The following is a 14,674-nucleotide window of genomic DNA, read 5'->3' as shown; positions in this document are numbered from 1 at the left end:
TTGGTTAGGTTAGGGTTAGAATAGGGCATGGGAACTTGCTTGTGCAAACTTGTTTTTTGCAAATATTTGTGCAAACATGTAGGCTATGGCTTCTCGTAAAGCATACGCTATGATACAAAGTCTCCCAAAAACAAACACAGCGTTCCTGCATAATACCGCCCTCATATTCCCTTATTGGAAATCAGTCTATATGGAACACAGATGTTTCGTGCTGTGTGCGTGCTGTGTGCGTGTGTGTAGGAGGGGCTCAGCTGAACAGTTTGTATTTAACAGAGACAGTCCCTGGGTCAGTCCACCCCCAGTCATGGAGGATCTCTGTAGGGTAAAGACATGGAGATGGATTATATCTGCCTCTTTCAGCTGGATGTGTATCAGTCAAGCAGCAGCAAGGCCGTAAGTCCTAAGTGGTGGTAAACGTACTTGCATTTCTTACCTAAATAAAAGTATCAATACTGCAATGTAGAAGCACTTACAAGTAGCCTAATTGTCCGGCAGTAATCAAAAGTAAAGGTACTCATTAGGATGTTCCTTTTTTAAATATATGATAATCGTTTGAAAATCTATGGTCAATGTATGTTTTCTAAATAATAATCAAAATGGTACATAAGTGGAGTAGATGTACTTAGTGATATTACTTTAAGTGTGCGTATTCATGACATCATTCTCATGCCCATAAAATCTGAATGATTCTGATTTGAACCTTGACCCCAACATATGCACTCTGCCTTGGTTTTGAGTTACGCTGTTTCTCTAAAACAAACAAGAATTAAACTCTGAAACTTTGTCACAATATAAAAGAGACACCAATGGGTAATTTTTTTGTTATAACTCAATTTCGACCAAGAATTTAGTACTGCACTCTGGCTTTGTAGGGCAGTATATAGCTCCCAACGTGTGACGCTCCTTCAAAACAGGCCTGGATAACAAATGGGTATTTTAGTACATAATACATCGTGTTGATGATATTGTATTGGTGAGATTTATTAAACTGCTTTGTTTTTTACACCTTTAACACTTGTTTTGAATATAACAAAAATGTACCTTGCCTTACCATTTACCAAAACATGACATTTAATTGTGATTATAGGCAATACATGGTTGCCATTCCTGCAGTTCTCGAGGCAGGCTCTGAGGCCAAGTTCTGTGTGGATTTCCTGCAGCTCAAGGAGACTGTGACCATGACCATCTCTCTCTCTGGAATGACTATCTTCAAGGAGACGTCTGACAAGCCATTCCACCTCTGCAGATTATTCCAGGTGCACTTCTTCATTTTGCCTTGTCTTGTTCATGTTTAAAGATGGAGTGCCGTGATTTTTTTCCACACTTAAACATGATCATCAGGTGTATTTAGGTCTATATGAGGTATAAGTTTTTGAAAAAAGTGTACAGTATTTGTTAAAATGATGGTTTTATGTGGACACACCCACCAGTTCATTAGGTATGCGTGAGTTTAACCGTAGCACCACCCACCTATTCCAGTCCCTCCTTCACATGAACCATTGGTCAAGTCAACCACATCTCCCCTCAAAGTTACTTATATGAAAACAAGCCCAAGTCGCTTGTAATAGCCAGACATGGCAACATGACTTCCAGCTTGACACAACAACAGATTATAATTCTTGACTTTACGGCCTCGTATAAGTATTAGGACCTACATATTGACTACAACAGCCAACAAGAATGCACATGCACTGTGACACTACACTCTGTATCAAAGCCCGACCACTGTGATTATAAAAGAAACAACCTACTCCTTGAGAACAACAAGAGCAACTATACAGCAGAGCAGGTAGGCTATATAAGGCTGGTTTGTTGTGGTTTCCTTGATTATCCTGAGGACCCGACGTGAACATTTACTTGCTTCCAATCTAACGGAAAACAGTCTGCTCTGCTGTGAACTGGTAATGTGTGAAATGACTGTTTGAAAATCTGCCACACAGTTAGGCACAGAGCAGCAAACTGGCTGCGCCGTTCAGTTCACACGTGTGTATGTGGCAGGCATCTCCGCCCACAAGGTTGTCGCATTTAAAAATATATATAGAGGGGGAGGTGCGTGTGTGCGTGCAAAGTCACACTATCCGTGTTTACTTCATTGGCCCGTTTGACCGTCAAGGGTTCAGCCTCCAGGAAGAAACCCTAAATACAAAGTTATTACACCATTGCACATAAAAACGACTCCAGGGTGTCTAATGAACTACTGTCACCCCATAGACACATGAAAAGCTGGCAAAATAAAAAAATGGTGGCACTCCATCTTTAACATAAATTGTGTGTGTGTGTGTGTGTGTGTGTGTGTGTGTGTGTGTGTGTGTGTGTGTGTGTGTGTGTGTGTGTGTGTGTGTGTGTGTGTGTGTGTGTGCGTGCGTGCGTGCGTGCGTGAAATCTGATGCTGGATAAATCAATATGCATGTGTTTTGTGCCATGATTCATTTTAGTTTTGGACAACAACAACACTATACACTAATGAATTATTCTTAACTTGACACACCGTATATCCATCGTAGGCACCAGCCGTGCAGTGGACTGAAGTGCAGGTGGTGGTCCAAGGTCAAACATTCCAATCCATGGAAACAAGGAAAATCATGTTCAAAGCTTACGAACCCATGACATTCATCCAAACAGATAAACCATTCTACCTCCCAGGACAAACAGGTAACCCTGTGTTTGATGGTGTGGTCTATAGGTGTGCATTGGCCCTGCCCTCACAATTGACACCTCTAGTGATCTGTACTATATAACATTAATGAAATGTTGCTTAATGTATGTATGTATGTACTGTATGTACTGTATGTACTGTATGTATGTATGTATGTATGTATGTATGTATGTATGTATGCATGTATGTAAGGGCCTTTCTGTGTGGAGTTTGCATGTTCTTCCCGTGTCCCCTAGGGTAGGTACCCTCACAAAAAACATGCAGTAAACCTGGTCTCTAAACTGCCTCCCCCTGGCCAGCTGGGGCGCCTGATGGAGGGGAAAGGAACTGATTGGAATAATGTGTTCCTTAACTTCCTTGTGTAGAGCCCAGGATCACATTAGATAATTGACACAGGGGTGGATAATGGGTTACAAAATCGTGGGATAAAAAAAAAAAGAACAACAACAATATATAATATAACCAATGGGTAAGAATAAGATAACATTAATTTAACCTAGGATCAGAAGTGATTTAAAGAAGACACTGATTTGGCGATATCCTCAGATCCACAGGCAGGGCATTCCAGAGCAACGGAATCTGGAGCAACGGAATCTCTGAAAATGATCAAGCCATAAAGGGGATGTGACGCCTCCTCCCCGCATCCGATTTGTCTTTACAGTCGCACAAATTGAACCTGATATTAATCAAAATAATCAAAGCATTCTGCTAATTTTGTAGTTTAGCAGAATTGGCAATACAAATATATAATAAATATAATAAATAAATAAATACAAATACATTTTAAGATATATTTCCATGAACAGAAATGAGGAACAGGTGACAGCTTCCTGTTTCGGGTTTCAGAAGGTGTAGTTCACTTTCAGACTCTACAGGCTTTGGAGATTGTCCAAGAAAAAAACCATCACCGCCATCACCCACTCCACTCTCACCTCCTGCCTGACTGACATCAAAACATGGATGCAAACAAACTTCCTAAAACTCAACTGCAATAAATCTGAAATCCTCATCATTGGCCCTGACTCACTCACCCGCTCCTCCCATGACTTCTCCCTCACCATTGATGGCTCCACTGTCACCCCCTCCACCCGAGTCCGCAACCTTGGTGTCATCCTTGACCCCACCCTCTCCTTCCAGCCCCATGTCAACCAGATCACCAGAACCGCCTTTTTCCACCTCCATAACATTGCCCGCCTTCGTCCCATGCTATCCCACACGGCCGCTGAAACACTCATTCATGCCTTCATCACATCCAGACTCGACTACTGCAATAGCCTCCTGTATGGCGTCACCACCAAGGTCCTCAAAAAACTACAATATGTTCAAAATTCCGCCGCCCGCCTACTCACCAGAACCAGATCCAGGGACCACATCACACCCATCCTCCGCGAACTCCACTGGCTCCCAGTCAAGTCCAGAATTAAATTCAAAATACTCACCATCACCTACAAAACCCTCAACAACCAGGCCCCCCTCTACCTCTCTGAACTCATCAACCGCCATGTCCCCTCCCGCTCCCTCAGGTCAAGCACTGCCAACCAACTGGAACCCCACAGATCCAACAAACGGACATGGGGAGACAGGGCCTTCGCAGTGGCTGCCCCTTCTCTTTGGAACTCACTCCCAACCCACATCAGAGCTGCCTACCTTCGAAATATTCAAAAGCACACTCAAAACCCACCTTTTCAAACTGGCTTTCCCTACATAACCCCCCCCCCCCCACACACACACACACCCTTCTTGTTTGCCCCTCTTTTGATTTTTATTCCTAGTTTTTAACCTTTTAAACCTTTTTAATTTGTTCTCTAATAAATCTGTCTGTATTAAGAGACTTTGGGTACCTAGAAAAGCGCTATATAAATCGTATATATTATTATTATTATTATTGTGGATAGTTGTCTGGCTACGTAAGACTACAGTTCCAGTGATCCACACTGTTTATTCATCTTCTTTCATGTGTCATAGTGAATTTCAGAGTGGTTACCATGGATACCAAGTTCAGACCTGTGAATCAGCTGGTGAGTTACGTATAAACAAAGAAGCATTATCATTGTAGTGTTGTTGAGCTGCAATGATAGGTTAAGATCTCCAGATCTTTATAGTAAAATGTTTTATCCAATCAGGAGAGAGAACTCATACAGGATACAGGAGTGATTAGTGATTACACAAAGAAATCAGCAACACATTTGGAACTTGCTGATACATGGCTACTCTTTCCTGATCGGCTGAAATTGGCAACCCATCTGAAAATATATTTTCAGTTTATTAAAAGCTGAGGAGACAAGCATAGAGAGAGCCCAGTTATTGAATAAACACCCTAGCAATGATCAAAAGCTTTAACTTAACAAAAAACTTTAGTTTTAACCAAATACACTTACCCTAACATTAAGCAAACATAACACTATATTGTATCTATAATTTCATACATTTGTTTTTCTACCGATGACCACATTTTTATTATAGGCTATTGATCTCATATCACCCAGTCTCACTGTGAACTATGAATATATATATATATATATATATATATATATATATATATATATATATATATATATATATCCACTGTCCATTGAGTGTGTATACACTAGTAAGAGAAGAAGCATTGCCTGTTTAACATAATATCCATTTTGTTTTCTGTCCTTGTAGTACAACACTGTAGTGATCGAGGTAAGATCTAATTTGTTGTTCATATATACAGTGATGAATGAATGGTGCATGTTACTGTTAAATCCACCTGGGAATATAATATTTCAGTCTACAAAGATTGACTGTTTCCTTACTTCATTACATTAACATATTATGCATTGTTCTTTATTTATTTTATTTTCATTCATATTTATTTTTTTACAAGCATCCAAGCAGACCAATAACTTTAATTATGGGTAAAAAAAAATAAGTTTGAACATACACACTCCTTGTGTGTGTTTGCATAAAAACAAGCATCACAGATTGAATGCTTTATCGATCCATCCATCCATCCATACGTCGGTTGGTCTTTATATCGGCCACATGACAAAATTACGTTGTTGTGTAGTGCCCTAAACAAACATGAAAGTCCACAGACTTGGCTGGCAAACAAATTAGTCTTAAGTGCTCAAAACAAACATTAGAAATGTCACGGTGCGACTCAGAAGTAGGACCCAAAATGCAGCAGAACAGACTGCTCGAAGGCAGGAGGTCAAATGCAGAGGGATTTATTCACCCAAAACACACAGGACTGGAAACACTACTATTACAGAACATCTATACTCAAGCAGGGAACATAAGGAACTGAGGGTTTAAGTACACACAGGGCCACAATACACAGGTGAACAGAACAAACAATCAACACTGGGATTGGCTGGGAGACTAACAGGACACAGGTGGAGACTCACAAGGAGGTGAGACAAGACAGGCAAATACAACTAGGCAGAACAGGAAACACTAGGGCATCACTACATAATAAAAGTACACAGTAGCCTACACAGATTATAGTTCATGACAGATTGACAGTTCGTGACAAAAAATCCCATAGACATAGACACATGATGTAATGTATTGGAGGGCCTTCAAAAATAACTTTAATTGTGGCAATCTGACTCACCTCTCTTCTGTTTGAACAGGATGCTAATGGGAACCGGATAGGACAGTGGCTGAAACATAATGGGACAATTCTGCAGAATTCCTACTCATTGAACCCTGAGGCCCACGAAGGAACGTACAGAGTTATTGTTCAGATTGGTGACAAGAACATAGATCATTCCTTCAAGGTCGAGAAATACGGTAACTGGTTTCATTTTCATGTGGGAGGGAGAATAGCCAAACTAAAATATAAGCCTACAACTGCAATTGTTATCTCCACCAGGCTGGAACGAATATATAAACACATATATATGTGTATATGCTGTTTTGCGTTGTATCATAATAACAAAGCATTTTGCTCCCAGTTTTGCCAAAATTTGATGTAAACGTAAAAGCTCGTGAGGAGATAAGCATTGAAGAAGATGAATTCACAGCTGAAGTCTGTGCAAAGTAAGTACAGTAAGGCTTCATCCACACCTACATAAACGTAGCTTTTTCGTTTTCGTTTTCATTTTCGTTTTTTTAAATCTCTCCGTCCATACGACACGTTTTTTTAAATCTCTCTGTCCATATGACCAATGGCAAGACCCATGCAAAACTCAGTTTACATTGTCCACACAGGGAACACACAGGCGGAGTTTTAAAAAAATACACTGTGGCAGGAGTTTTCCAAAAGATGCGTTTATATGGACCAAAAACGCGTTTGCGTGTGGGCAACCCCCCCAAAACGCATATAAAAACCTACGTTTATCCGTTTACCCGGATACGTGTGGACAAGGCCTAAGATGCTTTCTGTAGTACTGGTTGGCAACAAATAACACAGCTGCACTTTCCTGACATAATACTATCATAGCATCACAGAGGATAAAAAACACAATAATTTCCATTGAGGCCTTATTCCCTCCTATTTTCTCTTGAGGCTGTCGGAAAGAAACCACCTAACTCCAAAAAACAAGAAATAGTGCCTCATCAAAGTTGGTATTGTGACTTTATAGACCTGTATTGTCAATTACTTGATGAGAGGGGGACAGGGGGATTTAGGTGCTTTCCTTCCAACAGCAACGAAATGCATGGAAATGACAACATTTATTTTAGAAGATATTACTGTAGATTTTTAAATATGCTGTTGAAATAAACATTTCCTAGCATCTTTTGCATAGGTGATATGTCATTACTACTCATTAGTTAAACAGCCCCATTTTTACCAACGAATCCTAACCCAGCATGCATGGCGGCACAGTGTAACTAAGCCTAACCCTAAAAGTCCTTTTCATACAGGTGTTTTTTACTCATTACTTCATCAGGTATACCTATGGGCATCCTGTGCCTGGTAAGGCAGAAGTGGAGCTGTGTCGACCATTTAAAGGAGGCATTTTTATCCCCCTTACGTTCACTCCGGAACACCCAGAGGGCATTGGTATTACTGCACCCTGTCATAAAGAGAGAAAACAGGTCTGTCTGTCTGTCTGTCTGTCCTTCAATCAATACCACCCCCCTCCTCTTTCTAATCAACTCCAAGCCATTCATATATCGACTAATTATTCACTTACTCACTTCTTGAGGGTTTTCTTTGTTCTTTCTTTTCTTCGTATATTGTACAGACGGACAAGAGCGGCTGCGCCAGCTTTACTTTTAAAATGTCTGCCTTCACCGGACTTGATGCAAAGGTTCTCGAGGATCGCCTGCACCTCAATTCTAAAGTAGAGGAAGATGGAACAGGCAAGTCTTAACACCTGATGGAACAGTTAAAAGCAAACGATGAAGTAGCCCCATTTGGAAACTCACCCTCCGCTCCGAGAACAGGTTCTGTGAAAAATATTTTTTTAGAGGGGGATGAAACAACCGCTTACAAAGCTTATAAGTCAGCCAGTACCATGTTTTCCCAATGTGATCTTACGAAAGCAGTACTGTGGACGGGGGTTGACTGACCACCGGCTCACTAAATTATCAATTTAAGCCTGATTTAAGTGGTTGTTTCACCCCGCTCTAAAATACTTTCCACTCCTAATTTTATCATCTGTAGCTCTGTAGATATACTTTTTGGATACGAAAAGGGTTTTTGCCACTGTTTTTGGAGGGCTCGACTCATTTCGACTTATGCAGGGATATCCTGTCACAAAACGTCTTCTCTGAGCTAATAGTTGAGGGTGAGGTTCCAAACGGGGGCTAACGATGAAGAAGATGAGCTTCAGCCTCACCTGCAGCTCATCAGAGTGACACTGACGTGACATGGACAGTCTTTTTTTCTCCCCAGGAGTGATACGGCCACAAGGAAAAGTGATCGCTATCTCATATGCTACTGGAGAACTTTCCTTTATTGATGTGACATCCAAGGTATATGAGGGCCAATCAGTGATTGAAGGAAAAGTAAGTCAAAATATTAATCACTTCCACCTATATCGATTCAGTACAGTTATACCAGTGGTGTAAAGTACATTTACTATACTTTACAAATAAATAAATAATTACATTTAAGATATTATTACCCCTATTATTACTATAAAAACAATGTTCTATTTCTTAAACTTATGTATTCACTATTCATTGATTCACAGCCCTAATATATATATATATATATATATATATATAATACTACTTTACTGGAGTATATTTTCTATTATATTATTATATTTTACTTGTATTTTACATATTTTCCAACAGGTCAAAGCACGCTACTTGAACAGCATGCCCATCCCCGGCATGTTGGTGTACATGTTTAAAGGTGAAGTGCACTCAGCACGTAACATACTGACGCTCAAAACGGATGGCGACGGCATGGCCGCATTCTCATTCAACACGTCAGACAGGGAGATCATGCTCACAGTAAGTCACAGACAGTGGTCCACCACAATGATAGGGATAGGGGGACCAGGTAGATCACAGTAAGTCACAGACAGTGGTCCAACACATTGATAGGGATAGGGGGACCAGGGAGATCATAAGTCACAGTGGTCTACCACATTGATAGGGACAGGAGAGACCAGGGAGATCATAAGTCACAGACAGTGGTCCAACACATTGATAGGGATAGGAGAGACCAGGGAGATCATAAGTCACATGCAGCAGGAGGGTTAGACCAGCCGCAATTTGTTGCATTTTTATTTTATTTTCATAATGTCAGAATAGACCCAATAGAGTATTGTCCCAGATGGCTGCCGTAAAAGGCAAACTGACTGATCGTACACTGGGAATAAATAATGCCGCACAGGTGAATGCAGTACACCAACAACAGGAAATGATAATGGACATACGATTTTGAGATATAGCCTATGTGTGCAAGTGGTAACTTAGCCCACAGCTAGCTCTAGGTGAAAAGGCTTTGAGTCGCCAAAATCTGTTGGGGGCATCCTCAAACAACAAAGCAGAAGCAACACAAGTAGAAGAGCACGCACATCCAAACAATTAAACAACAATCTCATCCTCCGTGGTTCATGCAGGCACAGGCAATTTCAGGGAAATCAACCTGTAGTTTTATGAGGCGGACTAATGGTCAGATCAATATTGAAGAGGCATGTTTCCATGAAGTAATTAATGAATGAATGAAAAAAAAAAAACATGTTCCGTCTCTTTTTGCTATGATGAAGGTTAGTGCTAAACCAGAGCTAAATAGACACCCCAGCGCCAGAACGCCATACTTTGTGGAACGGCAACATCGCCTGTCGCTCAGGAAGCCAGGGAGCTCACTGGAGGTGAAGAAGGTAGAGAGGCCACTGCTCTGCGGTGGAGAAAACCCCATCACCGTCCACTACACTGTAGCTGGAGAGACGGCAGGCCCTGTGGACCTCATGTACCTGGTGAGTGGCTCGCTCGCACGCACACACTGCACACTCGTGCGCACACACGTGCACGCACGCACACACACACACACACACACACACACACACACACACACACACGCGCACGCACGCGCGCACACAATCTTGTATAATAATATTCCTTTGCATATGACTTCTGAGCCATGTATATCTGTAAAAATGCTATTGATATTGTATTGTCACCACCACACAGTGGGCTGTATTTTGCGTGTCTTAAGTACAGGTCTTATTCCCTAACTTGAGTAAGCTAAAGACCTGGAGGCGTGATCAATGCCATTTGGCTATTGCCAAAGAGCATTGATCACGCCTCCAGGTCTTTAGTTTACTCAAGTTAGGGAATAAGACCTGTACTTAAGACTTGCAAAATACAGCCCAGTATGTGTCAGCATGAATGCTTCTCCATATTTTCACCTCTCTTTTGTTTCCAGATTTTGTCCAAAGCAACCATTATCAAGCAAGGACTTGAAACGGTCCAAGTGCTGCATTCTTCAGGTAAGTCAACATAACAGCATTGTTCATGTGTGGAGCTTCCTGTGCTTGTACAGTAGTTTATAAAAAAATAAATAAATTAAATATACATTATATTATAGCTTTGGATACATGGACCAACAGTAGTTGGTCCATGTAACCTACAGTTATACTGTAGGTTACTACTTACTGTAGTGTAAGTAGTGTCAGGTGTAATCATGTCAACATTTGTGATCTGATAATGATGGTTTATTGAGCATGCCCGTAATTTAAGAAAGAAAGAAAGAAAGACACCCCACAAAGCCTTACAGGAATGTGACAACCATCATGTACAGTAAGTGGTGGTTCAACCATTTAATCAGCTGCTACAGGCAAATTATGTCATTTCTGATTTTTGTGTTGGCTGTTCAAAAACAGCGCTGTTTGAACATCTTGAAAGTGGGAGAACTACTGATTTAGAAGGCAGTTGTAGAATCTGCCTCAGGTCTTAGAGACTCATCTGTATATCAATGAAGTGTTCTCTATCGTATCAGAGACTATCTCTCTACCCAACATATTTCATATGTATGGGGAATGGGGATTTTGGGGAATGTCCCCACCTCACTTGTGACGTGGATATCTCTTTAAGACACACAGTTGTACTGGCACGCACGGGTATATAAGGCCCAGGTGTGCGGGATTAATCCACTGCTGGAGGCAGGTTAGAGAGCTGGCGTGGATCGCTCCTCTCTGGATTGCTGTCACACAGCTCGTTTGTAGGTATGGGTCCGTGTATTTTACGGCCAACTGAATTCTAATTTCGTATTTGACAACTAGTATTCAGAATACGGTTTGGTGTCCTGAAAACTGTTTGTCAAATATATAAATGGTAAATTAAAACATAGAATACAGTTCGTTTTCTGAATACTGTTTAGAAATGGTTCATTAAAAACTTAGTTTTAGGTATTTAAAACCCGATTCTGGATTTTCGTTGGTGTCGTTAGAAACAGAATCAAGAATTCAAAACAAGACGCACCGCGATGCTGTACTGAATACTGTGATTCATTTCTACCTCTAACCCGGAAGTCTGACTGGAGAGAAAGAAAGATGGCGCCGCCCGCTCTGTGTTTATCGGGAAGGAGGGCGGGACTTCCGGGTTAGAGGTAGAAATGAATCACAGTATTCAGTACAGCATCGCGGTGCGTCTTGTTTTGAATTCTTGATTCTGTTTCGAATGACACCAACGAAAATCTAGAATCGGGTTTTAAATACTGACGTATATTTTCTAGCAACTTAAGAGAGAAGAGAACGGACGACGGATAGTCAGATGAAAGTTTCCAAGTCCTTTTTATTGCAGAGTGTAGAGTACAGCAGATCACAGCCATGGAGCCAGGCCCCATGGATCCTCCTTCAGCCTCTCGGCTTGCAGAGACTAACACCCAGTTACAGACATTTCAGTAGGCTCTTATACAGGTCAGAACAAAGAGATCAAAGGGAAAATGGCAAAAGGTGGTACCCAAACCCCCTGAACTCTAAAGTGGTCCACTCATGTCCAAATAAGGTAGTGGTCACCAGGAACAGTCAGGAGCACAGTAGGTGTAGCTGCTTGCAGCTGTTATCAGCAAGCTAGATCCACTTAGCATACAAGGACCCCTGTTGCTGGCAAGGCCTCCTGTCCAAACATGTTTGTCTCTCACTCATGAGAGAAACAAAGAGTTAGTTAGTTTAAACATATTTAAGCTATATTAATTGTGAGTTTTCCATATACATCAATACCTAAAACTAAGTTTTTAATGAACCATTTCTAAACAGTATTCAGAAAATGAACTGTATTCTATGTTTTAATTTACCATTTATATATTTGACAAACAGTTTTCAGAACACCAAACCGTATTCTGAATACTAGTTGTCAAATACGAAATTAGAATTCAGTTGGCCGTAAACACCGTTACAGGCGTATTGCTGACATAGTGTTAGTTTACGCGTCCTGTGGTGTAGCCTGTCTGTCGACCTGTGGGCAGGGACACAGACAGGACCATTGGCTCCGTAATCCTGTAAAGCAGCGGAATAATCGCACTATACGTTTGTATCACTGGCTTGGTGTCAGTTAACGCATCCGTGATGCATATTCCGTGGGCTGGAGTGGACCTGCGTTTGGCGCAGCGAAACATCAGCCCCGCTATAGGCTTATCATTTAACACAGCACACTATACACTGTATAGTATACAGGCGTATTGTCGCTGGGGCGGCTTCCGCGTCTTTGGTGCTGTGTTTTTTTGCTTCGCCTCGTGAGAGAGAGAGCTCCCTGGGGTGTATTGCGGCTAAAGCCGTTCACACACCATGGTGTAGACTGCGTGGTAGAACCTGTACGGACGGGGGAAGCCACGGAGCAAGCTTATCCTCCGAACCGTGGGTCCTGTCTGTCATAGACAGGACGAGCTAATTCCACAACAAACAAAGTTTGGTCTCCAGAGCGGAACCCCGTGTGTGACATCACGGTGATATATCGTAGGGTAAATTGTTGCCTGGAAAGTCGAGCGGAGACTCTCATAAATCCCTGTTCTAGTGGACCAAACAGTGGAAATTGGCATACGTATATACACTATATAATGCAAAACGTTTGGAGCAGAGTGTTTGTCTCCAACTCAAACACTCTGTGTCTCAGTGCAGCTAGGAAATTCAGGTGCAACCTCCTCCAGAGAGAGAGAGAGAGAGAGACTATAGAAACTCATTGGCTGTTGTTTAGTTATTTTTCTATTTGGAAAGATCCCCATTAGCTGATGCCATGGCCGTCAGCTAGTCTTTTGGGGTCCACATGAAACATGTTACCAAGAGAAAAAACTAAACAAAACAACAACACATGAATATCAATATGTGACTGAGAGACAGCAGTGTAAATTGCACATAGGGTAAATTGTGCCCTCACTCCTCAAGCACATTACTATACTCCCCGTTTTTTGAGCATGTTTAAGCAGTTAAATCTGTATATATTTAATATAACATATTAAAATAATAGTGTATATAGGTATTGAATTAAATGGAAACAGCAGGGGGTTTTTCTGGGGCTGCGTGGGGCACATATGCCCCGAGGATGGCCATGAACAGTGGGTGACCTGTGGGTTCCCTGGTCATGCTGATAGCAGCTCATGAAGATCCTGACTCCTGTATGATTTTCCTCCTCTTGCCAGTTGAGGCTAGGGGCTATGAATGAAGGAATCCGACGGCCATATAACACACTATACAGGGGCATTGCTGGCGGGGCGCCAGTTTACGCTCCTGTGGTGTAGCCTGTCTGTCGATCTGAGTGCAGTGACACAGACAGGACCAGTGGCCCGGTAATCCTTAAAGGCAGTGGAATAAAACGCACTATACGGGTATATTATTGGCATGGCGTCAATTCACGCATCCATGCTGCATATTCTGTGGGATGGAGTGGACCTGCGAGTGCGCAGTGAATATAGTTGTGTATATTCGTATGTCTCTAAATGTTTTGATGAATTGAAGATGGTGGGCCCTATTGTAAACAAGTGTAATGCTTGATGGTATCGTCCACTCTCTGTTAACAGTAATTGTATTGAGTTGTACTTGAAATGTACTGTAATTCTGCAAACTGTTAGTAAATCAATCAATCAAAACAACAGCCCGGCCAGGCTATAGCATTAAAACGCACTATACAGGCGTATTGTTGCTGGGGCGACATCCGCGTCTGTAGTGCCGTGTTTTTCCCTCGCCTCGTGAGAGAGAGCTCACTTGAGTGTATTGCAGCTAAAGCCGTTCACGCACTCCGGTGTAGACTGCGTGGTAGAACACGTGCGACGGGGGACGCCACGGAGCAAGCTCATCCTCCGAACCGTGGGTCCTGTCATAGACAGGATGAGCGTATGGCTGCCCTGGCAGCCAGCTTCCGCGTTCAGGTGTAGTAGCGCACTATACGGCGTATTGCTGTGTCAGTTGACGTGACCGTGGTGTAGTTCCGTCTGTGGAACTTGGTTCAGTTACGCAGACAGGACGTGCTGAGTCTGCCAGGAGCAAGCCCTGAAATCACAGCCATTTGCACACTACTGTATATACGGCGTATTGCTGACAGTGTCAGCTCACGCGTCCGTGATGTAGTTTCGCCAATTTCGGCAACTCGAGTGTGCCGCGGCTGTCGGGCAGAATACTCTGTACGGTGTATCACGGCAAGGCCGTT

The 14,674-nt window shown here is 42.1% G+C and overlaps 1 protein-coding gene across 1 annotated transcript in view; it reads left to right on the top strand.

The window, feature by feature from the left end:
• Positions 1-1,094: 1,094 nt before the first annotated feature.
• The window catches only part of LOC310868482 (alpha-2-macroglobulin-like), a gene marked incomplete at both ends in the record, with an annotated part of 35,918 nt that continues 22,338 nt past the window's right edge, over positions 1,095-14,674 (top strand). The window contains 6 exons of the mRNA XM_083778939.1: positions 1,095-1,256; positions 2,505-2,652; positions 4,622-4,674; positions 8,882-9,043; positions 9,805-10,014; positions 10,464-10,527. Coding sequence (XP_083635065.1) covers positions 1,095-1,256; positions 2,505-2,652; positions 4,622-4,674; positions 8,882-9,043; positions 9,805-10,014; positions 10,464-10,527 — 799 coding nt within the window. The remainder of the gene's footprint in view (positions 1,257-2,504; positions 2,653-4,621; positions 4,675-8,881; positions 9,044-9,804; positions 10,015-10,463; positions 10,528-14,674) is intronic.

The sequence above is a fragment of the Protomyctophum parallelum genome (assembly GCF_964188405.1).
Source record: "Protomyctophum parallelum genome assembly, chromosome: 13".
Classification (NCBI taxonomy): Eukaryota; Metazoa; Chordata; class Actinopteri; order Myctophiformes; family Myctophidae; genus Protomyctophum; species Protomyctophum parallelum.
This window is presented reverse-complemented; position numbering and strand designations above follow the sequence as displayed.